This window comes from Heterodontus francisci, chromosome 37 (assembly GCF_036365525.1).
Source record: "Heterodontus francisci isolate sHetFra1 chromosome 37, sHetFra1.hap1, whole genome shotgun sequence".
Lineage (NCBI taxonomy): Eukaryota > Metazoa > Chordata > Chondrichthyes > Heterodontiformes > Heterodontidae > Heterodontus > Heterodontus francisci.
The window spans coordinates 26,551,056-26,577,508 of record NC_090407.1 but is presented as its reverse complement, the minus strand read 5'-3'; the positions used below and the strand labels follow the sequence as shown (position 1 = coordinate 26,577,508).

Here is a 26,453-nt window from a genome sequence, read left to right as displayed (position 1 = left end):
GAGCATAACCAACAGAAGTTGACACTAAGACACACAAAAGGATATTAAGGCAGATGACCAAAGGTTTGGTCAAAGAGGTAGGTTTTAAGGAGCGTCTTAAAAGCAGTAAAGAGAGGTAGCGAGGCAGAGGGGTTTAGGGAGGGAATTCCAGAACTTTGGGCCTAGACAGCCGAAGGCATGGCCACCCATGTGGTGGAACAATTTAAATCAGGATGCTCAAGAGGCCCGAATTGAAGGATTGCAGATATTTGAGAGATGTAGGGATAGAACCATAGAAAAATTACAGCATAGGAGGCCATTCAGCCCATCATGTCTGTGCCGACTGCTTAATCAGGAGCCAATGTAGGGCAGCGAGCACAGGGCTGATCGGTGAATACGAGTTAGGACACAGCCAGCAACATTTTGAATGGCCTGAAGTTTACACAGGGTAGGAAGTGGGAGACCAGCCAGGAGAGCATTGGAATAGTCATGTCTAGAGGTAACGCAGGTATTGATGAGGACTTCAGTAGCAATTGTGCTGAGGCAGTTGGGGGGGTGGTAGTTAGGCAATTTTACAGAGGTGAAAATAAGCAGTCTTAGTAATAGCGCAGATGTACTTCCCGCCACAATGAAAAACAACCATTCACCACTGCTCTCTGCCTTCTGTCCCTTACCCAATTACGTATCCATACTGTCACTGTCCCTTTAATCACATGGGCTTTAATTTTGCTAATAAGTCTTTAATGTGGTAGTCAAATTGAAGGTCTTTTGAAAGTCCATATACACATCAACCCTTTCCATTACTTCTGTATAGATCTGTAGGATTTTAAGTCATCAATTCAAGTTACTAAAATTTGAGTCCTCCCCAAGCCATTTAAGAAATGTGCTCATCCCTTTAATACTCACAATATTTGGATTTGATAACTTGCTGTACACCTGAGGGTCATCACGGTCATCATCCACCTGCTGCTGTTGGTTGGGCTTTTTTCTACTGGACCCCCTACAAAGTAGAAAACAATTTTAAAATAAGGTTACAGACAACTCCAACATTTGTAGATGTATGAATACAAACTGATGGATAACATCTTGTTCTTCCCATATACAAAGACACTGGCGTAGGAGCTGGTCAGATATACATCTTCCTAGAATTTTCTGCCTATTTACATAGAACCAGATGTAGAAGTTAGTTACAGAATAAAGACCCCTGTAGTCTTCTTCGTATCAAATGAGGAAGTTTTTGTGTTGAGACCCTACACATCGGAAACTGGGCTGACTACCCGAAACTCGTTTCAAAGATATTGGTGGGTAAGGGACTTTCATTTCTTCTGACTGAGCTGGATGTGTGTCAAGATCCCGAGGAAGAAAGAGGAGGGTCTCACCCACTACCCCATATATTTACAAATGGATAAAGCAGCAGCTCCGAATATAACACCTGATAATAAACGGACTTGAAATAAGCACCAGAGAAGGAAAAGCCCCAGCCCCTCTCCTCGGTACCGGCCTATTTATTACCTCCGCGTCCGCATGGTCTCTAACAGCAACTCCAGGCGCTCCCGGTCCCTCCCCGAACACCACCCTCAACACCACCGGTGAAATATAACAGTTCCCACGGTGCGCGAGTGTCGGACTCACTTACTAGTCTTGAAGAAAGGCCCATGGCTTGAAACGTCGATTGCTGTTTTTGCACGGACGCTGAATGATCTGGTCAGTGTTTCCCATCTTTTTCCTGTTTGTATTTTCGGATTTAGAGCATCTTCAGTATTTTGAATCTTTTTTGTTGATTCTCTTACCCGGAACCTTTCTCTAGCCGGACCATTACCGGTATGCGGGGATTATTCCACTGTAGCTGGCAGAGGGGGCAGCAGACTCGCCTACCATCTATTTCCGAGATTGTAAGGCATCTGGTTTAATATTCAACGCAAAATTCAATTGAAATATACATCTTATTTTACAGTTTGATGATAAGGTTGGGTATTCTGAGTTTTTCCCATATGTAAGGTGTTCAGTAGGTGTGGTCTTCCCCTGGGTAGGTGAGAGTGGACTATGCTGGCTGCCTGGTAACTGAGGGAGGCGCTGAGGCTCAGTGCGGTTGCTCTGTACACAATGTGCAGATTATATCGGTACAGATATATTATAGGTGGTGATTGCATTGCACCTATCAGCATTGCGTTCAACAGGGGAATTCCCTTCTATATTTAGCTTGGAAGCTGTGTTGTTAAGCTGCTCACCCACATGCGGTCCTAGCTGCAAATCCTTGTTCCTCACTCTTCAGCTGCAGGGTTTCAGGGACCTCTGCAAGAAGCTGGCCTGGTGGCCCACCGGGAACTCGGTGCATCGTCCACTCTGGTGACAGCAACAGAAGGACCGTGCACGATGTGGTCGAGTCACGGTCTGAGAGAAAGAGGAGGAGTCAGAGGAGCCTGCTGAGTTTGCAGGGTGGGAGATGGAGAGCAATGGCGAGGTAAAGATTAAAATGTGATTTTCCCTCCATCTCTCCTGAAGTCCCACTTGGTCTCAAAGGCGCTGGGATTCCTCACTGGCCAGTCTCTGGATCTAGACGTTGAGATGTTGGCAGACTGTCTGACCGTAAAGACCAACTTTAAATCCTGCCCTGATCCAATATTTTTTTTCATGCACTTCCAAGCACGAGTTACCGGAGAACAGTCATGAATCGAAATTCTGCTTATTTCCCCCATTCCTAACCCAGGGGCATTGAGGATACTTGTAGCACCCGACTGCTCCTATCGTTCAGATCAGTTTAGAGATCAGATATCATCCCTGGGACATACTTTTCTGTACTAACCTGTCAGGTGGGCTCTAAAATTTATGGTTTATTTTCATTCCCTTCAATTTCGAAATTTCATAGCAACAGATGTGTTTTCTTTGCTGAGATGGGTTAACATAGCTGAGCGCTTGGTGGAAGAAAAACACATTCAACCGTGGTAATTCATTCATTGCATGCCTTTCTGCATGCTATCGCAACGCACATTTCACACTTCTAGTTCAAACTGTGATATGTCTTGTCTCATAAAGTGCTGTATAAATCTTTATAACAATCTCACTTGTTTTAAGTGCTGGAATGCATAACTGTCACTTGGATTTTAGTCAAGTACAACAAACAGTGGATGAGTAAAATGTTTGTATTGTAACTATTTAAATTCTGAAGTGCAGTACAATATTTTTTGAGTTTAAAACCTCTGGAACAAACATATTAAGCTGGACAAACTAGGATGAAATGCTGGTAGTTACAGTTATTAGTGGTGGGACCAAATTGAGATGATGAATTTAAAATATCACCCAAGGTATTATATAACATTCAAATGTATTGGGTTAAGATCTGACCATGCACAAGATGTGTCCAATGTTGTCACTGGGCATATCTAGTGTATTGGTATTGACATGCTATTTTCTCAGTATTGTGTTAGTACTCCAAATGCTAGCTATGCCTAGTGACAACACTGGAGGGTGTACAAATCTAAATATTGGTCTTTAGTACCATTATATCTTTGTGTAGTGAAGCTGTTCTTTAGAAGTTTTCATTTATCCTAAGCAATGTGAATCTGAACTACCATCATTTGTTTCTGCACACACTTTATCATTGGTGAAATAGCTTTGTAAGACTACTTTGAGATGCTAGTATTTTGGGTGGGATCCTTCACTTGAACACAATTGGTGATCACAAGTCTGTGTTGAGAATTATTTGTCTCAGTTCATGTGAACAACGAATTGAAATTTTTGAGGAAGTAACTAAATTACTATACAGAGGAATGTCTATGGATGTAGTTTATATGGAATTCCAGAAGACATTCGATAAGGTTCCCCATAAGAGGCAGAAAGTGCTGAAAATACTTAGCAGGTCTGGCAGCATCTGTGGAGAGAGAAACAGAGTTAATGTTTCAGGGTCTGTCATCAGATGAAAGGTCACAGACCTGAAACGATAGCTGAGTATTTCCAGCACTTTCTGTTTTTATTTCAGATTTCTGGCATCTGCAGTATTTTGCTTTTATCCACATAAGAGACCATTGGCTAAAATTAAAGCTCATGGAATTGAAGGAAAACCATTGATCTGGTTATGAAATTGATTGGGTGCTAGAAGACAGAGAGTAGAGATAATGGGTACATATTCAAGTTCAGCTTTGGCCCAGTTGGTAGCACTCTCACCTCTAAGTCAGAAGATGTGGGTTCAAGTCCCATTCCAGAAACTTGAGCACAAAAATCTACATTCCAGTGTAGTCCTGAGGATGGGTTGGAGGTGCTGTCTTTCGGGTGAGATGGTAAACTGAGGCCCCATCTGCTCTCTCAGATGGATGTAAAAGATCCCGTGGCACTATTTCAAAGATGAGCAAGGAGTTCTCAGTGTCCTGGCCAATATTTATCCCTGAACCAACTTCAAAAAAACAGATTATCTGGTCATTATCACATTGCTATTTGTGGGAGCTTGCTGTGTGTTTCCTACATTACAACAAAGATTACACTTCAAAAGTACTTCATTGGTTGTAAAATGCTTTGGGAAGTATAATATATATTTGATGCTATATAAATGCAAGTCCTTCATTTATCTTTCTATGTTATACTTTACAATAACCCTGAAAGCTCCAAATACTGAGTTATTTGGTTGTGACGTGATTCTGAAATGCTATCCACTATCTTCGAATGACTAGTAGCTTGTGTTTGCTGTCTGGTAGGTGGATAGTGAGGCTCCTTCATTGGAGGGTTTTGGAATCTGATCCTCTTTTCTGTGAAGGGAATGTTCATTCAATCCTGTGCTTGGGTGGTTTGCAAACATTCTTTGGGTCACAGGAGGATGTTAACACATGTTTTAGCATGCCAGCCTCACGCTATTGTTGCATAGCATGCTAGCAAATTGACATATATTCTTTAGTTTTTTTTTAATGGGAGTCCTGGCTTGTGAAACAACTTTCAACTCTTTGATGACTGCAGTTGCAGCTCTCTGTCCTACTCAGAAGAAAAGGTGTACAAGTGTTGGAATATTGCAGTTTGTTAGATAGTGTTGTGCTCTGGAGATGTTTTGCTGATGCTCCATACTTTGCTCTGTGCGTATTCTTTAAAAGTTCTGCGACTAGAGTTGATTATCCTGTTGGTCTGTGGGGTAGTGTGAGTATGCATATTCTGGGAGAGACAGGCCTCACTAACATTCATATAGCTCACTAGCAAGAGTTATAAGGTGTTGAGGAATATATTGAGTAGCTCTAAAGAAGTAACCATGATAATCAGGGTGTAATAATCAGCAATATTCCACTGACAACAGTGATTCAGAAATCTTTCTTCCTTTGCCTCCCTTTTCCATCTTTTAGGACTTTACTTTCCATGTTTTAGTGCTGTGAAGTCTATCCTTTTCCCATCCAGAACTGCAGTTTTGGCTATATAATGTACTGTATCAGAATGACTCCATCTAGAGAGACAATACTCATGTTTCAGTTGCAGCTTTTAAATCTGTTTGTTGAGGAATGTCCCATGCTGCACTTACTCTTGGCTTCTATGTAATGTTAACCTGCAATTTCATTTCACTGTTGTAAAAGTATAGGGTTCTGATTTCAATAATACGCAGGAGCATGTTGCTACTAGCCCAAATGGCACCCCCACCACTCCAGTGTGGATAAAATGAAGCTGTTCCATGGCAACACCCTGTATCCAAATGCATGTTTAGTGTTATATTTACTGTACTATAGAGTAGGAAGTTGTAAATGTAGAGTGGCCAAGGCACCAGGGCAGACAGGGGGCTGCATTGGAACATGACAATGCGACAGACAGTTTCTGTAAGTATTTTGTTGTGTTTTTACTGGACTGGGAGTCATTCTCATGCAATATGTTATTAAAATCAGATGCGACGGAATCTGAGTCAGTTCAGGTTGCATCCCTGTCAAGCTGAAGGCTTCAAGTCAAATAAATGGTCTTTTGCAAGACAATGGACATTTAATTTCTAAAGTCAAAAACTGTCCAATTGATGTCAGCAATGGTTTCATCTAGATGGAAGTGTTAATGTATGCTAGCTTGTAGACTAGGTATGAAGACCTGTATAGACTGATATCTTGAAGGGAAGATGGTTAATATCTAAAATTAGCTTTTTAAGGATGGAAGTGAAGTAGTGAAACAGCAAAGTTTTGGGAGGAAGCATTGATGCGAAGAAAGCCAGAGCTCAAAGAATAGAATGCATACCTTGGCACTTAGAGCTGTAGCCAAGTTGCAGAGGTGAGGAAAAGTGAAGCTGCGGAAGGATTTATGAATGAGGACCAGGATTTTAATTCAATGGATAGGGGCTGGGGAGTCCTTGGAGATTGACAGAGGCAGTGGTGTTTGTGGAGTGCGATTGGAGTTTTGGATAAGTTGCAGTTTATGTAGGATGTTGAGGAGAGGGTTTAAAAAGTTGACCCTGGAGGTGACAAAGGTGTGGATGAAGGTTAATGGAGGTGGACAATGCTGTGAAGATGGAAATAGACGACCATGGTGATGGATAGAATGTGGAGCTTGAAGCTTGCATTTATATAGCACTTTTCACGAACACTGGCCATTTCAAAGCACTTTACAGCCAATGAAGTACTTTTGAACTGTAGTTACTGTTGTAAATGTAGGAAAAAACATGAAGATTGTGCATCATTGGGTTCAGCAAGAGCAAGCAGAAGAGGGTAGGGATATAATTAGGCTATGATGTGGGATTTTTGTCAGGGACTTGAACAGAATGGCTTTGGTTTTGCAGATATCAAGTTCAACAAAGTTCCTACTTATCCACAACAGCACAGTAAAGAGCCAAGAGGTGAGATAGAGTTGGTTGTTACCAGTGTAACCACAGAATCGGATCCCATGTCTTCAGATGCTACTAAAGGGCAGTGTGTAGAGGAGAAGAAGAGGGTCGATCTTTGTGAAACTCCGAGCTAATATTGTGGGAGCAGGATGAGAAGTCATTGCTGTGGATGCTCTGGTGAGAGCAGTCCCACTGAGCTGGACAGATGTTGGAGCAGGATGGTGTAGTTGATCATGTCAAACACTGCAGGGAGATTGAAGAGGACGGAAAGAAGGACTTGCATTTATATAATGCCATTCACAACCACAGGGCGTGTTAAACCAATTAAGTACTGTTATAGTGTAGTCACTGTTGTAATGTGAGACATGCAGCAGCCAAGTTATGCACAGCAAGATCCCACAAACAGCAATTTGACAATAATAAAATAATCTGATTTAGTGATGATGGTTGAGGGATAATACTGGCCAGGACACTGGGGAGCATTCTCCTGCTCTTCTAAATTATGCCATGGGTTCTTTTATGTCCATCCAAGAGGGCAAACATGGCTTTGGTTTGACGTCGCATCTGAAAGGCACTACCTCCAACAGTCCAGCACTCCCTCAGTACTGCACTGTCAGCCTGTATTTTGTACTTAAATGTCTGGAATGGGACTTGAACCCATAACCTTCTGGATCAGAAGTGAGAGTGCTATCTACTAAACCATAGGTGAGGAAGAGGGATTATGCACTATGGTAACAGAGGATGTTATTTGTGACTTTGATTAGGGCTATAAAAGTAATGGACTCAACTGAGTATTTGGCCTGTTGTGTTGCAACTTAGCAGGAATGCACTGGGTTGAATAATGTTGCATTGTTCAACTACCTGAGTGTTCAATGATTTCTTTCTTCGCTGTAGCACAGAGAGTAAACTCGTGGTGTATATTCTATAAATGCAATATGCCTGCTGCTATTGTTATGGCACCCAACTATGGTGCAGAGAGTTTAATCTTCCCCATCTTCTAAGGCAGCCCCTAGGAATCGAGGATGACATCTTCCCCATATAATGTTACAGGATTTCTGTGATATCCTAATAACTTATTACATGGTTGTGTGTTTCACATACTCTGGCATCCTGGTTATGTGGAGAAACTTGTTATGGAGGTTAAAAGGGTGTTGAGCTGGGAAACTATAAATTTGGGTTCTTGATGATACCTGCCCTCTGTTTTTTTAAACTTTGTTCTGAGGATGTGGGCAACATTAGCAAAGCCACATTTATTGACCTTTTTTTAAGGTATGGGGCAGGAGGTTTAGAGGGGATTTGAGGAATAAAATTTTCACCCAGAAGGTGGTTGGAATCTGGAACACACTGCCTGAAGGGGTGGTAGAGGCAGGAACCCTCACAACATCGAAATACTTTTTAAATGAGCACTTGAAACGCCATAGCATACAAGGCTACGGGCCAAGTGCTGGAAAATGGGACTAGAATAGTTAGGTGCTTGATGGCCGGCACAGAACACGATGGGCCAAAGGGCCTGTTTCTGTGCTGTATAACTCTATGACGACGACTCTAGCACATTGAGAAGATAATGGTAGGCCCTGTTCGCCATAGTGATTATTTTTGTGATTAAGTGGCTTGCTAGGCCTTTCCAGAGGGCATTAATTGTCAACTATAGTGCGAGATTGGCATCACATAAAGGCCAGACCAGGTAGGAGAGGCAGGTTCCCTTGTCTGAAGAACATTAGTGAACCAGTTGGCTCTTTATGAAGATGCTGACTATTGCTAGGGTACAGTTCCAAGGACACCTGGAACCCTCTGGTACTTGTCACAGGTGGCCTTTCTGAAGACAAGGTTCAGTAGGATACTTTAGTGTAAGGTCATCACCGCTAAGCTTGATTCTACCCTTACCTGACATCAACTTGCATGTACTTTCCTGCAGAGTTTTCTAGATAGGGTACCCTTTACCCTCTCTCTGTGCTAATTCAACACTGGACTCAGTACCATACCATTGTGCTTGCCCATTCCTTTTATTGTTGCTGAGGAGTATAGGGAAGTGTGCATGGAGGAGTATAAAATTCAACTCACTACTGATGGATTACTTTCTGGTGAATAAAATCTGACACCTCCAATCATTCAGGTTGTAATATTTTCCTACTGCTCTTGGCCCTCTGTTGTGTTGCAGTTCCTCACTGAAGTGTTACTATGGATAAGACAACACAGGCATCCCTGATAGCAATGGAATCTGTTCCACATTTTAACTGATGATGCAGTAAAATATGGGGTGTGAAAGGTTCATGAGAATGAATGTTACTACAAAGCTTGCATTTTTATCGTGCTTCTTATGTAAAAAATGTCTCTTAGCGCTTCAAGTTGTGTTGGACAGAAGAATAAATGCAAAAGATTTTTGAAAGCTGGAGGATGATGAGGTGGATCAATGCTGAGGGATACAGTTTCAGAGAGTACTGATGTAGTGGTTGCTAATGGGTGGGGAGTCCGTGTCAGTGTAGTGAAAATAACTGACCCCTGATGTTGGAAGAGTTGAAGGTGTGGACAAGGACCTATGGCTGGAGGAGATTGCGGAAGTAGAGTGGGCAAGAACTGAAGGGATTTTTAAGGTAAGAATGCGGATCTGAAAACTCAACTTGTCAGAGCACAGCGAGCCAGGAGAGGTGAGGTTTTGAACAGATGACGACATGGGCCTTGGAATTTTGTATAAATTGTAGGTCCTGGAGAGTGGAAACAGGGAGGCTGGAAAGGAAAACATTGGATAAATGAAATCTGCACATGATGAAACAAGAGGTGGGTGGCTGGGGGGGAGGGAGGGGCCAGATGGGTGTCAACGTGTGGGTGGAAGAAAGTGGTGGTGGTAATGGATCAAATACTCAGGGGGGAGTTGAATTAGAAGTTGAGCAGTACATCTTCAGAAGACTATGGTCCAAGCTCAGACAATGCAGAGTGCCCTTTGCTGCTAGCCCCTAAACCGGATTGATACCTCACTAGGCATTTAAGTATCTCACGAGGGCATCATCACTGAGACTTGAAGACATCATGAAACTGCAGCTGACAGTACACACAGTGTTCTCTTGATATTAGTGGCACTTGGAAATGTCTTGCTTCACGGCAGTGATCCACTGTTTTGTAACCTTGTGAACTGACGTTGAATTTGGCAGCCCCTGCTCTGGCCAATATCTGATGGAGAACAATCCTAGCTGGGAATGTAAATGCTTTAATATGGTAACAGGAGGTGGGAATAGAGGCATTCTGCTAAAAAGAAAGCAGCAACCTAAAAGCACCCATAAAATTTAACATGCAGAGAGACTGAGCAAAATTTAATGGCTGTTACAATTTTTGAGATCACTTTTGTACACGCTACATCTTTGAAAATATTGTGAGTACAAGGGGAGAATTGGGCTTTTTTGCTATGTAGAATCTCTTCTTTCTCCATTCAGCAAACTATTTCTGATTCTCACTGTTTCTTTCTCTTCAGGAGAAGGTGGAGCTGGAAGATATACTGAACAGACTCCGGGCAGATGGACTGGACACCGCAGCCTGCACTGCAGATGAGCACCTCCGCCACCTGTGGCGTATATACCAGCAGGCTGAGGGCACGCTGCAAGCCACCAAGCAGGATCTGGAAGGGGTGCGACAGCAACAGGTGTCTGAGATGAAGGAGGTGAGATCTGTCAGCAGAGTGGCGCAGTCTTGACCTCTTGTGAGATTTTAAAATAAAATCTGGTTTGTATGTGACTGTTGGCCTTTGACCATCAAATTTATAGCCTGCAGCTTTGGCCAGATTAAATATGCTTGACTGATTTTTCTTTTCTGTGACAAGCTTTCAAATCTACATTGGCTAGTGTGTTTCATTGCTGCCTCTCCAGAGCGCTAGCTGTGCACTGACCGGTGACTGATCTCTGTCGTTCCCTTGAGGGGTGGTTATCTGTACTCCAACTCATTCTCCTCACTTGCAGAGTTAGCTGCAACAGGGAAAGTGACCCAGTCCTTTCTCGTAGGTTATTAAGGTTCTTCAGCTACATAGTAACTCACACTGTTCATGATTTATCTTTAGAGTAAAAATGAACATACCAGCCATGTGTATCAGTTCCTGAGCTGGCATCCTTTTTTGCATAGAGAAGTGATTTAGGAACGGGCATTTTGTGTAATTTCCCCCTACGGCTATTTTGTGAGATTCCGCTTCAGTGACATTTTTTTTGCCCTGCAGTATTCTCTCCCCTGCTGAAGTCCTAGACTCTTCCTCGATTCCAGGTTTGCGGGTGAAGGCAACCTTCTTGTATGCCACCCAAGTGGCCATTCGTCACATCCAAGCCTAGGCAGTGTTAGCAGACTATTTGCCCAAGAGGCTGAGCTGTATCCTGTCCTCATCTGTCATCCATCTACACACTGTAGGCATCCTGGATGACAACCTGGAGTAGGGACCCTGGTTGATTTGTATTCCTTTCCCCTCGTGCAGGGTCAATGAGGCCTGTGCAACATTGGAAATGCTGCCTCAGCTTAAATCCTAGTAACATTCGAAAATTCTAAATCAGCTAACTCAACACAGGTTGGACATTAACTTGAGACATCTGGTGGCCTGACTGGCTCAGTAACCCCAGTCACTGAGGGGAGCTTCACTAAAGAAAAGGACCTATTTTTTGTGTTCTTGGGATGGATAGATTTTTGGTCTCGCAGAGAATCAAGGGATATGGGGAGCGGGCAGGAAAGTGGAATTGAAGCCCAAGATCAGCCATGATCGTATTGAATGGCGGAGCAGGCTCAATGGGTCATATGGTCTACTTTTGCTCCTATTTCTTGTGTTCTTGTGTCTCTTTCAAAGATAAACTTTCGTATCTTGTTGATCCTTTCACCTTGGTCGCCAATATATATCCTTAATCCTCTTAACCAACCCCCTGCTGTGTGACATGGTAAAATTAACTGCTTTAAATGTTTTGTGAGATTTGTAAACAATATCACAATCAGTCCAACAAAACCTGCCTTTGAGGTCAAGTAAAATTGTATTGCAGCATGAGTATGGCTTGAAAAGGCTTAAGTTGCTATGGATATTAAATCAAATGCAAGTGCTACTGGGACTACCTGACCCTCACCTCCCTCACTGGTGTAGTGGTGTCACAGTTTGCAGCAACCTTCTGCTATTCTTTACAACTGCCCCTCCCCTTACCTGTGAAACGTAACTGGCTCACCTACAGAGTGACATCGGAATACTCCTGTTTCTGCAGGTGGAGAATTATGTGGATCACATCCGCAACCTGTCGGAGGACCGGGAGGCACTGACAGCCGAATGTGAGCGGGAGAATGAACTGCTCAAGATGGAACTACAGCAGTTGCAGTTGGAGCAAGGTCAGCACAGTGACCTTTCAACTTTGTTTTGACCCCTCCCAACTGATGTGAGGTGGATTTGTTTTTCTGTGACTTGCATTTGTTTCAATTACACACTATGACTATGTGACCATCTGAATAAAATGTTCTCACACTTTCATTACCTTCTTGTCCTGATTAACTCTTACTGGGGCATAATTTCACAGCCACTGGTAGCCCTCCAGTATCTTGCCCTAAAGTGTCTGTTCTTCATGCAAGAGTCTAGACAGTAAGTCTCTGCAGGCTATTTGACCCAAGGGGATGGAGTCATAGCTGAACCCGATCTCCACACATATGCATTCACTTTTCAGCATGGGTCACTGGATTTTCTCCCCAGCTACTGAGGTCAATTATAGTGCCTGACTGTTGCCCCAGCTGAAATTGGTAAATTTCTTTTTAAAGATTGAACAGGCTCAAGTTCCATTCCAACCCCATCCTCCCTTGAGTCTTCCAAGGCCTTGAGCAAACTACGGCAGGTGATCTATTCCTACAAATCCTCCAGGACTGCTGTGAGTCAGAGCTGCCATCTTTCAGATGAAACATTAAACCGAGACCCCATCTTCTCTCTCAGGTGGATGTAAAAGATCCCAAGGCCCTTTTTCAAAGAAGAGCAGGGAATTTCTCCCTGGTGTCCCAGCCAATATTTATCCCTCAACCAACATCACTAAAAGCAAGAAACAGATCCAGTCGTTACCACATTGCTTTTGTGGACATTGCTATGCACAAATTAGCTGCTGCATTTCCTACATTACCACAGTGACTACACTTAAAAAGTCAGCCAGTGGGATGAGAGAGAAGGCCAAACATAACTCTCCTAGTATTTATAATAACATGGCCTGCACTTGGTGACACCTCACAGCGACATGGCTGAAGATTAGAAAGTCATTGGAGTGGGAAATCCAGTAATTATGCCTCTCCATGAAGCTGGTCATCAGTACTCATATTTGGCACCAAACCTTGGACTATATCGTTACATAATTGATGCAAATTTTTTAAATATTTCATCAATTTCCTGTGGTGTTGCACATTGGGAGTTGAGACTGAGTATTATCTCCATGGTGAAAAGGGCTTAGAGGATGGGAGATAATTGGACTCGGGCACACAGACACAGTTCAATCCCATTTTTCACACTCTGTCTTTTTATATGTTTCTGTTATAAATTCCTAGGTTCATGTTTATAATGGAAACTGCCTATGTAAACTTGCCACACTGACAAACCTCCTCCCACTGGTGTTTCAGCATTTGCGCTATGGGGTGTAAATGCAGCATGACATGTTTAAGTTGGCAATTACCATTGTGTGGTCATGGGAATTTGTGATGGAAAAAGTTGACGGGAAGTGCATTGCAAATGAATGAACATCTAGAATATGTTTAAAAATCATATATTGAATGGATTTGACATTGTTTCTGACTTGTTACTATTGCACTTCCACACCACAATCAGTATTTCTGGAAAGCTGTGCGATCTTTTACAGCACGTGAAATCTGTAAGAATTCAGTACTGTCCTAACCCAGTTTGTGTATGTTTGGAAGTATGTAACTGAAGGACTGTGACCATGAGACTACATACAATTAATGTTGCAGTGGAATATTTTCAATCTTACTTGTTTGAGGTTTGCTTTTACTTCCAATTGAAAGTTGTTTTGATTTGTAATAAAGTCATAATTCCAAAAAACGGATTGCAGTTACAACTTTTCATTAATATGAAGTCATTTTGGATGTGCATTGATGCAGAAGTGACAGAATAACTCTGGAGTTAAGTGTAATAAAAATGCTGGATATACTCATCAGATCAGGCAGCATCTGTGGAGAGAAATAGCATTAATGTTTCAGAACTAAGCAGCAGTTGTGATGAAAGGTCACAGAGCTGAAACGTTAACTCTGTTTCTCTCTCCACAGATGCTGCCTGACCTGATGAGTATATCCAGCGTTTTCTGTTTTTTTTCAGATTTCCTGCATCTGCAGTATTTTGCTTTTATCTGGAGTTTGGTGCCCAATTTAATGAGTGTACAGCCGTGGCTCAGTTGGTAGCACTCTCGTCTTTGAGTCAGAAGGTACCACGGCGATGACTTGAGCACAAAATCTAGACTGACACTCCAGTGCAGTACTGAAGGAGGATTGCACTGTCACAGCTGAAACATTAAACCGAGACCCCATCTGCTCTCAGGTGGATGTAAAAGATCCCATGACCCTTTTTCAAAGAGCAGGGAATTTCTCCCTGGTGTCTCAGCCAATATTTATCCCTCAACCAACATCACTAAAAGCAAGAAACAGATCCAGTCATTACCACATTGCTTTTGTGGACATTGTGCACAAATTAGCTGCTGCATTTCCTACGTTACCACAGTGACTACACTTGAAAAGAAGTACTTATTTGGATATTAAGCACTTTAAGATGTCCTACGTTTATGAAATGCGCTATATAAATTCAGTCTTTTGTTCTCTTACTAAAGCTAAAAGGTATAAGATGCATTTTTGGAGATCATCTGTCGTCTCTTGAGCTTCACACTGTGTGGAGTTCAAGTCCAATCTGGTATGCAGCTGGGTTTTAAAGGTGCTTGGGAATTCTGATGGTTCTTTGGGAATTTTCTAAACTTACTGTAGAATATTTTAGAATGGTATGAACAAGCATTCAAACCAAATATAGCTGCCACAACAGCAAAGTTTTACAAATGCGTGTACACACAGAGTGCCATCTAGTGATTGGAGTGTGATTCACAGCTAGGGACAGTGTGCAATATAACTGTGTTGTCAACTGCAGCCACCAGACTCAAACTGGTACTGTATTATAACTACAGTAATCAGTATTGAGCATTATATTTAATACTGCATGGCCACCAAGAATTGTACTTTGAAATAAAACTGGAAAATGCTAGAAAAACATAGCAGATCTATAAACATTGGAAAGAGAAAAGACAAGTTAATATTTGCAGTGAGACTGTATCAATATTATCTTGTGTTACAAATACTATGTCATTTTACTTTCAAAGTTCATATTTCCAACATTTTCCCTTTTAATTTCAGATTTCTAGCATTTGTGGTTTCTGTTTTCACAGGATAGGTTTAGATGAAGAAGGTCCTTTAGCCCATATGATATCCTTCTAGAATACTAACTCTACCATCTTCCCATTACAGCATAACATGCACCTGGACAGATAGACAGGGGCTCAATTTATACCCATTTATCTGATCCTATTTATTAAAGTTTTGCCGCTCTTAGTTTCGCTAGTGCTCAGCAACGAACCACTTGAGTGAGTGGAAGCCAGATGTCTCTGAGTGGGAGAAGGGAAAACTGGACAGGAAGTCTTCAATATGCCTACTGCTGGATTGCTAAAGAATAGAAAGAAAGAATCTGCATTTATGTAGCACCCTTCACATCCTCAGGAAGTCCCAAAATGCTTCACAGCCAATTAAGTACTTTGGAAGTGGTAATCACTGTTATAATGTAGGCAAATATAGTAAGTAATTTGGACACAGCAAGGTCTCACAAACAGGAATGAGATAATTGATAAGTTCATCTGTTTTTAGGGGTGTTGTTGAGGGATAAGTTTGGCCAGGACACCTGGAGAAGTCCCCTGCTCTTCAAATCATGACATGGGATCTTTTCGATCCAACTAAGAGAGCATCTATCTGAAAGGTGACACCTCTGACAGTGCAGCATTTCCACAGTGCTGCACTGAAGTGCCAGCCTAGATTATGTGCTCAAGTATTATCATTGAACCAAGGCTGAATCCAGTGGTATAAGTGGAAGGTTGGGAAGCAGAGTCCTTCCCTTGTATGACCCGAATCAGGGATTGGTAAAGAGTGTATGTCTTCATAGGAAGGAACATATCATGATTTTTAAAAAAAAATTCATTAGATTTTACCACTAACCCAAGTACTTTGGACTGGTGGATGTACAGAGACACAGGTGAAGGAAGTGGAAGAGATGTTGGATCAGGAAGGACTAGCAGAGATCGCACATAGTGGCCCAAGTGAGCAGGTAGCCTACCTTCTCGTGGAGCGCGCTACACTGCTGGAAAAGTTGGAATTGGCAGAGAGAAAGATGGATTCACAGAGTGTCACAGGGAGCAGCCGTGAGACACACTTACAGGTAAGAAACTGTTACAATACCTCCATGACATGTACTTAGATAAACAAAATGTGCAGTCACAAGTGATTTATTAGTTCAGTTTCATTCAAAAGTACTCATTTTGAACAGATTTGCAAAACATGTAGTTTTCTGCTAACTGGTGCCCATATGGTATATTTTCTTCCAGCACTAATGTAAACAAAAAGGACAGTATGAGTACAAAGCAGGGAACATTAGAAGAAAAATCTACCTACATGCAATGTGTAATCCAGCTCCGTATGCTGCAGGCTTGTTTCCATTATTTCTTTCATTTCCTGATTTGCCTTCTGGCTTCACTGTTTGCTTATTATTGCTGTAGAATGTGGAAGATGGGTCAGGGGAAAAAATTGCACTAAGTAGGACAGTGGAATCACCATTATCCACTACACTAGAGAAGCCTCCACCCTCCCCATGAATAATGGAAATGAACAGAGTAGAAATTCTAATCAATGAAATACAAGTATGCACACTTCATGTACCCGTGCTGCATTCCTGTAGCTGCTATTTTTATAGAGACATTGGATTTTCTGTGTTTTCCACTGTAGGGCCTGCTGAATGGGACAGGTAATGGCAAATTACTAACTGTACAAGGACAAAGGTAAATAATGAATCCACATTCACCAACTGATTAGGGGAGTGAACAATACTGAAGTTATATTCACTGACTGTACAGAGGAGAGGGTCATAATGAAGCCAGATTTACTATCTCATTGTTTGCTTTTGTTGGTGATTCAGTCTCAGAACGTCACGTGAGAGTAACATTTTCTCTTGTTCACAGGTGGAGTTGGACCAGATGCGGCAAACCCTAGAAGAGGAATTGAAACAGCAGCGGGAGTCCATGCAACGCACCAAGGAAACCATGGCAAAGGTAAACACGTCCTTTATAGGACTCACTGGCTGCCCCATGCTCCAATGTGAGAGTGATATTTTCGCCTAGTTTTCTTTCATTGAGTTAAGATGACTTTTGAACTAAAAGAAAGATAACTTTTAATCATTAAATCGAAATAGAAATATTGTGCTAGAGTAATGTTGTGCATCGGACATTGCTCTTTGACCTCGAAGACTTGGATTCAAATCCAGCCCAAACTAATGGGAAGATAGTCTGCTCACTTGCTCTGCTGGCTATAATAGTCCTACTCGAAACAAGTGCCAATACTTCCTGGTGGATCTGGCAAACAGCATAAAACTGCCCCTAATTCACTATCATCACCACTGGTACTCCCACTAAATACCTGTCTATGGGCTCAGTCGCAACAATAGGACTGAAATTTACCATTAGTTGACACTAAATGGCCAACCACCCAAATGTTTAGTGTATCAAATGGAAAAGATTCACACTTTTGCTGTAGAGGCAATTTTCAAGGTTAGGCTTAAAGCATATTGTTGGGGCAGTATAGAGGAAGCTTGGTTTTGCACCTGACCATGCTGAACTGGAAATTCTTGATGGCAGGGTGTAGCAGGAGCTTAATTCTGCAATTAACCGAAATTAGCAAGGATAAAATAGTGGGATAATGTTCCTTGATCAGCACTCGCTCAAACTTCCTGAAAATGTATATGAATTAATAAAGTACTTGTTAGACCATGTTTTACTTTTAAAATACACCTGCTTTATTATGTTGTTCACCCCTGGTGTCACTTGCTTTTATAGTATATACTGTGGCCTGTGCTGAGAGATTCATTTTAGTGTACAAAGCCTTGTTTCCCAATTACTTTGTTATAGTAACATGGACTGTGCAGTCGTGGTAGTTGTAGTGTTGAAGAGATAGGAGAGTTGGGACGTGCTTTTAAAAAAATACACAAGTGACTCTAAGCTAAACAATTCGATTTTGCTACAGGAAGACATTGTCACTTAGTCATAGGAAGAATATTTTGTTCTAGTTATGGTGCAGAGGATACATAAAGAAAAGTTTGTTGTAAGGGTAGTTCCGGAGGTTGGACTGATTTTGTTTGTAAAAGAGAAGACTTCAAAGTGACTTTTAAGTTTTCAAGATTATGAAGGAAATTGACATATTTGATTGGGGCAAATTATGGTGGAGGGTTTAAATACTGGGGGACAGAAGTGAAAAATCAGGAAGTTAAGAGGAGGAAGGGAAGTTAGGCAGAGTTCTTTACCCAAGGAGTAGTGGAGTTATTGAAACTAATTACCAGGAAGGGCATTAATGAGTTCAAGAGGTAACTGAATGAGTTTCTGGCCAGAGAAGGGGTTGAGGTAAGATCTGTAGAAAAACAGGAAAGAATGGGCTTGTCAGACATAATAGTCTTTTTCCTTTGTGTGCCCCCTTTGTTTACTGTTTTAAGCCATTGCCTCCACCCCTTCCCCAACCTTCTGGTCTCTAAACCAGGTCCAGGTAGGAAGCCAAAACTTGTCAGTGTTGCTGGCTTGTCTTGATGACAGTCATGGCATCTCCAACCAGTGGTGTTCTTGGTAAGTTTTTTTTTAACCAAGCATTCACAAAGCATTGTCTTCTGTTCTCTATTATTATAACTTCCATTTTAGTAACATTTTACACAGAAATCTTGTATGACTGTTAAATGGTTATACAGGTTTGATGATGTTTAGATGCCACGGTCAATGCCACCATAATGTTTAAATAACATTTTAGCATTAATTGAGTTAAAATAAACTTTCTGATGTCTCAGTTGGTAAAGCCAGTGCATAACTGAGCTGTTCAGACCAGGAGACCACGGGCTTAAATCCTGGTCTCTGCAAAATTAGCTGATCTCAACTAACTCAGTGGTAGGACAATTAAATTGATTTGGTCCTGACTCAGGGAGAAAACAAAATCAGCCCCTTGATTTCCATGTGTGCGTGCATGTGTGTGTCAGATAATGGCCTCTTGTTGAACAAACTTGTTGACACTGAGGCCTAGGCTTTTCACCCCTGGCATCTTGATTGGGGTGTGGCATGATCTCCCAGACCTTAGTTATATTTCTGAGTCCAGAAAGGTCTAGGTGTGGAAACTTCTTGTGGCAGCAGGAAAAGGAGATGCCTAGTGAAGGCAAAAAAAGTTCTGATCAAATATTTTTAATTTTACTGAGAGCACTTCCATGGGCCCCTCTTCCAGTTTTGTCCTGGGGTGCCCACTGCTGATCTCTGAACATTAGATACTGGGGCCTAGTAGGCAGATTCTGTGCCCAGAGTTTGCAGATGGAAAGAAACACAGTGAGGCCATGTTTCCTTCAATTGTATGTATTTACCATGCAGGTAAATGCAGACCAGGCACCAGAAAACAATGTGAAAGTGAGGACATCCCCATATTGCTTTCTATCTCGAACTGCCCCAAGAAATCAGCGGGCAGGATGGGAGGGAAAGCATAAAGTCAAAGCCTCACTATTAAAGTTTACATATGAATAATGGCCCTTCAAGTGAAGGGTGACAGAGCCATTTACTCCAGCAGGAGTCAAAGCCTTCAGGAAAGGGAAGGGGTTGAAAATTAGCCAGGGTGGGGTAAGTTAAAATCAGAAGACAGTGTCAATAAATGTGCTTTAAGGCACTTTAAACTACCGTAGGCTTGTTGACTTTCGATGCATGACCATCTTGTTCCAGCAGCAATTTTTAGCAGTCCCTTGGCCTGCAGGAGACTGGCAGCAGACTTCAAATGTAAATACAGGTGACCGTTGCAGAGAGGTCAGTTTAGGGTCACATTGCGAGTGCTGCAGCAGGCGCAACTGAAAAGGCCTGTAGAAGGTAGCATTCACTACAACAGGACTAACTGACACTTAAGGTTGAAATGTACTTTTAGCTTTATCTTTAATGTTGTATCTGTTGCTTAATCATTATTAATTGCAATTTCTAACTTTGTCTATTTTTCACTTTTAATTGTAACTTTTTACCTTATTCTTTCGAAAGGATCCTTTATCTCAACCTGCGAGTCCATGGAAGAAGCTGTTTGGGGTCCGTCAGCAGACGCACAGCGTCTCCAAATACATAGCCGTATGTCCCACCTACTGTCTGCCCATGGCCAGACTGTACCTAATAATGTTCTGGCTACATCTGCACAGAGCAAGGCAGCAAAATGAACGCACCTACTGTGGGCAAAATATTCTCATTGCACAAATAACATTCCCCACCCCTCCTTACAAATTCCTGTGTCTGAAAGACTTGCAGTTATATGGTACTTTATCTTGCTGCCTAACATCTACTTTCGAAATGCAGTCACTGTAGGAAATTACGGCAGCCACTCTGTATCAACAACATACTGCAAAGAGTGAAAGCTGTTCGTATATTGGTTTAATTGTGTGCCAGAGCCACTGGCTTTTATTTTTATTGGGTCTTTCCATGTGCTGGCGTTCCATCTTCCACCCCCTGTAAACTAGCTCATCCAAAACTCTGCTGCCCATATCCTATCCCACACCAGTTCCACTCGCTTATCACTCTGACCTTCCATACCTGTTTTGGGTGGTGGTCCCAGATTCAAAATTCTCAAAATTGCCGCAAAGATCTCTTTCTCTAACTTCCTCTAGCCCAACCTGGGCCCCCATCCCCGCCCCACAAACTCTCTACTTCTCTGATTCAGGTCTCTAGTGCATCCCCCCTCCCTCGCCCCACAGTTGGTGGTTGTACCGTCAGCCACATAGGTCCCACTCTGTAATTTCCTCCTTCAAACTCCCTTCACCTCTATGCCTTGCTCTCCTCCTTTAATAGCCTCCTTAAACCCATCTCTGGCCAAGCTTTTGGTCAACTCTCCAAATCTTTCCTTTGCTTTGAGTTTTTCTCATGCAACTGTGACACACATTGGGGTGTTTTTTGATATGGAAAGGGCTACATAGGTGCAAGCTATTGCTTCAAAGGTGAAATTTAGAAATATAAATGTTTTGATATAGAGTGCAATGAATGCTGGCAGGAAAGTAAACGGAAATGAACCTGCCTCTTCTCTCTCTGGTGCTACCTATTGTGCTTCATTGCACTGCAGATTTGTGCTGCAACAGATGCCAAACATTAGGCTTTTGGACACTCCCATCTGTTAGTTGAGCATAAGGAAGTCACTTTTTGCCCCCCTTTTTCTGCCTCCTCTTCCAAATTGACTCCACGTTGGGGTGCATTGCATATTTGCACAAACCACCCACTGGTATCTCACCCAAGTTGCAATTTTGTATCTGTGAGCTTAGACAAAGAGCACTGGCAGATGGAGATGGTTACAGTCAAGCCTAATCATATCTTCACGCAAAACTCATATACACACAATTTTCAGCATGAGCTAATGAATAGCAAGCAATGAAGAGAAGGAATCCTAGTTGATTTTTATTTTCTCTTTTTCTAACAACCCCCACCCTCAGCTGCTTCTCTAGCCCATAGGTATTGAATCAAATTATAACACCCTTCACCGCACCCACCCCCAGCCCTGCCACCCTAACTGAGATCAGTCAACTCGGCATGGATCAGGAATCAAACATAGAGCCTTCCTAGTCTGTGTGGCTTTGTTCCAAACTGCACAGTGCTTTTACCAACGGAGCCTTGGGGGAACTCTAGTTTGGTGACTGCTGAGAGACAATACTGCTTTAGATTTATGGTATGTCTATTTTCCTGCTATAACCCAATTCTAACAATTTAGTTGCAGTTTTATATTTAATCAGCTGTGAAGGAAAGATGTCAGAAAGCATCTTTTCTACACATGGGAGATCAAGTGCTGGAATGAGTAGCTAGAACATAGAACAGTACAGCACAGTACAGGCCCTTCGGCCCACGATGTTGTGCCGAACCTTTAACCTACTCTAAGATCAAACTACCTAGATACCCTTCATTCTACTATCATCCATGTACCTATCCAAGAGTCGCTTAAATGTCCCTAATGTATCTGCTTCTACTACCACCGCTGGCAGTGCATTCCGCGCACCCACCACTCTCTGTGTAAAGAACCTACCTCTGACATCTCCCCTAAACCTTCCTCCAATCACCTTAAAATTATGCCCCCTGGTGATAGCCCTTTCCACCCTGGGAAAAAGTCTCTGGCTATCCACTTTATCTATGCCTCTCATCATCTTGTACACCTCTATCAAGTCACCTCTCATCCTTCTTCGCTCCAATGAGAAAAGCCCTAGCTCCCTCAACCTTTCTTCATAAGACATGCCCTCCAGTCCAGGCAGCATCCTGGTAAATCTCCTCTGCACCCTCTCTAAAGCTTCCACATCCTTTCTATAATGAGGCGACCAGAACTGAACACAATATTCCAAGTGTGGTCTAACCAGGGCTTTATAGAGCTGCAGCATAACCTCGTGGCTCTTAAACTCAATCCCCCTGTTAATGAAAGCCAACACCCCATACGCCTTCTTAACAACTCTATCACCTTGGGTGGCAACTTTGAGGGATCTATGGACGTGGACCCCAAGATCCCTCTGTTCCTCCACACTGCCAAGAATCCTGTCTTTAAGCCTGTATTCTGCATTCAAATTCGACCTTCCTTCCTAGTGATTCATTTTGGAAGGGTATTTGAGGATAGGACATTAGAAACAGCTTGATGTTGATTGTAGGGTTGGTATTCTGGAAGGATGAAATCAAATGGTGCAAAGGGCCACCATTGTTTGCAGCCACCTTGTGATCTTGTTGGATTTTGCACACAAATTGCAAGGTGTGCCCTGTGCAATAATGCTGTTTTAAGGGACGCTGTGTGGATTTTTGAACTGCCTTGCTCTGTCTGAGATTCGGGCTACCCTGGAATTCCAGTTGTACTTACATCACTTATCAGATCCTAGCATGTCTTCTGTAGTAACCAGATTCTGCATGTATGGAACTACTCACTTCCTTTTAACTCCCTCTTACCTTCTCATTCCCTAACAGACCAAGAGTGCCAGTCTACCACCAGTACTGAATAATTGAGGATGGGGTTAATGTCTTGATTCTATTACTTCATGCAATAAATAAAGTATCTAAGGTTCTGAGGCTCCATTTGCTGTATTCCTACAAATGTTACATTCATACTTTCTCTGGTTAAATTGAGCTCATGGAGAGCATGCATCAAAGGAAGAGGGTCGGGGCAAAAACGAATATATTGTGTTGCTTTTCTGAATTTTTGACTTGCAAAGTAAAAATTTCCAGTTTGTTAATAAGCTATCCATCTCCCTTGCAACTCACTAAGGCTCCTTTGACAGCACCTTTCAAACCCGTGACCTCTTCCACCTAGAAGGACAAGGGTAGCAGATGCATGGGAACACTACCACCTGCAAGTTCCCCTCCAAGCCACACACCTTCCTGACTTGGAACTATATTGCACTGTCGCTGGGTCAAAATCCTGGAATTCTCTTACAGAACTGCAAGGACTGTAGTGGTTCAAGCAGGCAGCTCACCACCACCTTCTCAAGCGGAATTAGGGATAGACAATGACACTAGCCAGTGATGCCCTCATCCCATGAATGAATAAAAAAAACTACATGTTCCACCAATTCATGAAGGGGGATGTCCATACCATTTACCTTCATGCTTTTTTTTCTTTCTCACCCATTTTCTCCCCTCACCTCCTGGAGTGCAGATTCCTGGGCACTAGCAGCTCACCTGTACCTCATCCAAATGACCATTTTCCATGTGCAAGTCTGCACAGTGATTGCCAGAGTTGAGTATTTCACCATGGAGGTGGCATCCTGGCTGATTCCCGAGCCACTCCTCACCAATGTCCACGTTCCCACAGGGGTAAGTGGACAGTGATCAGAAGTGGGAACCTTGCCTGATTGGGGCAGAGAAGAAGCAGCTTTGCTCTGCATCTATCTCCTGTGCCTGGCCTGGAAGCTCTGGATGCTAACACCAGGCAGCTGAAATAGGAATGTGCTTGACTTCCCAGCACAAATATTCCTCAGCTTGAGCACAAAGTTTGTAAACAGAAAATAAATCAGATTTAATAGTAACTGACCTGGTTCTGTATGGCAGAAGTTCAAACTGCAAAATGTAGGTTCAGTACTCTGGTGTCAGACTGCTACTCATACTTGGCTCTCGTAAGGTTTCTCAGGTTTTCTCTGCACCTTTTCTCTGTATCGATTTCTCTTATCAGCAGTCCATGAGGACCTTATGTATTTCAGCAGTTCATTTTTGACACCTTGCTCTGGTTGACATTACAGTCCCATGAAGAGGACCTGGAGAAAGAGAGGAAACTCCGGGAACGAGCAGAGAGAGACCTGGATGAGGCAGCACGGCGGTTACAGATGGCACACGAGGAGATCCGTCGACTAACAGATGAACTGGACATGGAGAAAAAAGTCCGTAGCAACAATGGTGAGTGAGGTTTAAACTACTGCTCTTGGCTCTTTCTCTTCCACCAGCAGCATCTGCAACATTAGGGGAAATTGTCAATAAATCATCTGATGAAATGAAAAGCTCGCTCACGATCACAACAAACTTTCCTAATAAAATGTTATACCAAAGCCTTTCTCTACCACCATTAGTCATACCATTAGGTCTATTTTTATGTTTGGTAATGTTAGTGTGACAAAATCTAAGTATTTTTTAATCTAGTTTTGACTTGGTGGCTGTTGCTTTAAAAACAGTCACATTACGCAAACAGTTAAGAAACTGGCCACAGTGCAGATTCCTGTACTGAGCTTGTTTTGATGAGTTTTTCATTTTGCGAGTCACAGGCTAGATGGAAGAATAATTCATGCCGGAACAATACTATGTGATTGGTTTTATTTGTATAAGGCAACAGTTCCTTTTAAATATGAATGATCTAATAATTCAAAATCCAGGCAGTATCAATAACTTTTAATTTCCTGAGCTATAAAAAAGGAGTGTTGTATTTAAATCAGAGAGTCAAGCTTTTGAAAGGAGCCGGTTAGCCTGAAACGACTGAAAGAGAAAAATCAGTTTTGTTATTTCCAAGAAGCAATTTAATTTTCCACACTGATAAGTGATTCAACGGACAGAAACACTGAATGGAATTTGCAGCTTTGGCAGGAGCTATATTAATAACTGGTTCACGTTGACCACATGCTTTTAAGGTGCGATCAATGATCATTCCAAAAGGACAATGAAAAGGTAAGTCTAAGCCTGAAATTTGATTGCTAAACTGATGTTTGACCGCTGTGCCTACTGTGAATCTGGAAAAAGCAGCACTTTGAGTATCCTTGTATCTACATTACATTCTCCCTTGCCAGAGACAAGCAGATGGAATGAGCACATGGCTTTGCTAGGATTCCAGGCTTTCCCATTCGATTAATGGGTGTTCCTCTAAATTATGCACAGTCTCCATATCTGAGCTGGTGGCTGCACGTTTGAAATCAATTGTGGGTGTGTCTTCATCATTACTGTCTTCTTGTCGTTCCTCCACTGCCTGGCCAGGTTGCACTTTTTGGGTATATGAAAGGTGAAGGGCACAAGGGTAAGGTTATGGTGAGGGGAGTAGGAGTAAGGGAGTAAGAGGTGCAGGCTGACATCATCTTCAGCTTCAAAGTTAGAAGAGATTATGGGATGAGGACAATGTGGGATATGAGAAGGAGAATTAGGTATGAGGATATCATCATCTTGGATGGTTTCTGCCCTGTTGCTGGCCATGGCTCCGCAATTGATGTTCCAATAATGGCCAGTGCCATCTCCTCCATGGAGATCAAGACAGGCTGGCTCACCTGTCCCCCTACGATTGTCCAATTGTGTGCCACCTTCTCCTACAAGAGAGAAGGAAGTGTGTCACTGAGTGTCATGCATAGTGTCCTACCAAATTCACAGTCAAATTTAACAAATTTCATGGGCACAGTGTCACAAAAGGTTTTATTTTTGGACTAAAATCTTGGACTTATATGTGTTTTTTAAAAAAAAGGATTCTGCTCAGTGAAGGACACCTGCAAAAATAATTGGAATTCCAGCAATGTTTTGAAAGGAAGTTCAGAACAAAGAGTTTTGGGTGTTTTGAAAGGAAGTTAAACTTGTAAAAGGACAGGAAGGTCAACAGTTTCAAGGAAATCACAGGAGTTTGACCTTTTTTCAGAGCAGCTTGAGTGACAAGGGGGAGACACTGTGTCTGGACATGTGGCCATGTTCAGGAAGGTGCTTTTTTCAATTTGAATCCTTTAAAAGCCTGTGAATTGGACGAAGAGCAGGGATTTTGAAATTTTTGCTTGACGTGCCTGGAGCCAGAGAGACAAGACCCAGAAAACTGTTACCTCTCTTTCTGTAAATGAGACTTGCATCTCTTGAAAAGGAACTCTGCATTTGAAAGGTAGAAGATTCCAGTTGCCACCGTTCTCTGAAGATTTTCTGCATCCAGTGAGATTCCTGCTGCCTCCTGTGTTCTGAGAAAATCCTGAAATCTGAAGAATTCTTCTACTGCTAGACTGCAGCTT

General features: G+C 42.3%; 2 protein-coding genes across 6 annotated transcripts in view; one reads left to right on the top strand and one right to left on the bottom strand.

The window, feature by feature from the left end:
* Positions 1 to 1,544, bottom strand: part of utp3 (UTP3 small subunit processome component) — a 29,980-nt gene extending 28,436 nt beyond the window's left edge. Inside the window, exons 1-2 of the mRNA XM_068017407.1 lie at positions 1,492 to 1,544; positions 886 to 979 (exon numbers count right to left, since the gene is read on the bottom strand). Of these exons, the coding sequence (XP_067873508.1) occupies positions 886 to 979; positions 1,492 to 1,505 (108 nt within the window). The 5' untranslated portion in view covers positions 1,506 to 1,544. The remainder of the gene's footprint in view (positions 1 to 885; positions 980 to 1,491) is intronic.
* Positions 1,545 to 2,037: 493 nt separating this feature from the next.
* The window catches only part of ccdc30 (coiled-coil domain containing 30), a 130,787-nt gene continuing 106,371 nt past the window's right edge, over positions 2,038 to 26,453 (top strand). For 4 of the 5 annotated variants that reach the window (XM_068017400.1, XM_068017399.1, XM_068017397.1 and 1 more), the window contains exons 1-7: positions 2,038 to 2,440; positions 10,203 to 10,388; positions 11,947 to 12,067; positions 15,988 to 16,178; positions 16,975 to 17,064; positions 20,047 to 20,130; positions 24,240 to 24,393. In XM_068017400.1, the coding sequence (XP_067873501.1) occupies positions 2,423 to 2,440; positions 10,203 to 10,388; positions 11,947 to 12,067; positions 15,988 to 16,178; positions 16,975 to 17,064; positions 20,047 to 20,130; positions 24,240 to 24,393 (844 nt within the window). In that variant the 5' untranslated portion in view covers positions 2,038 to 2,422. The remainder of the gene's footprint in view (positions 2,441 to 10,202; positions 10,389 to 11,946; positions 12,068 to 15,987; positions 16,179 to 16,974; positions 17,065 to 20,046; positions 20,131 to 24,239; positions 24,394 to 26,453) is intronic. The other variant, XM_068017398.1, reaches the window with a different exon arrangement.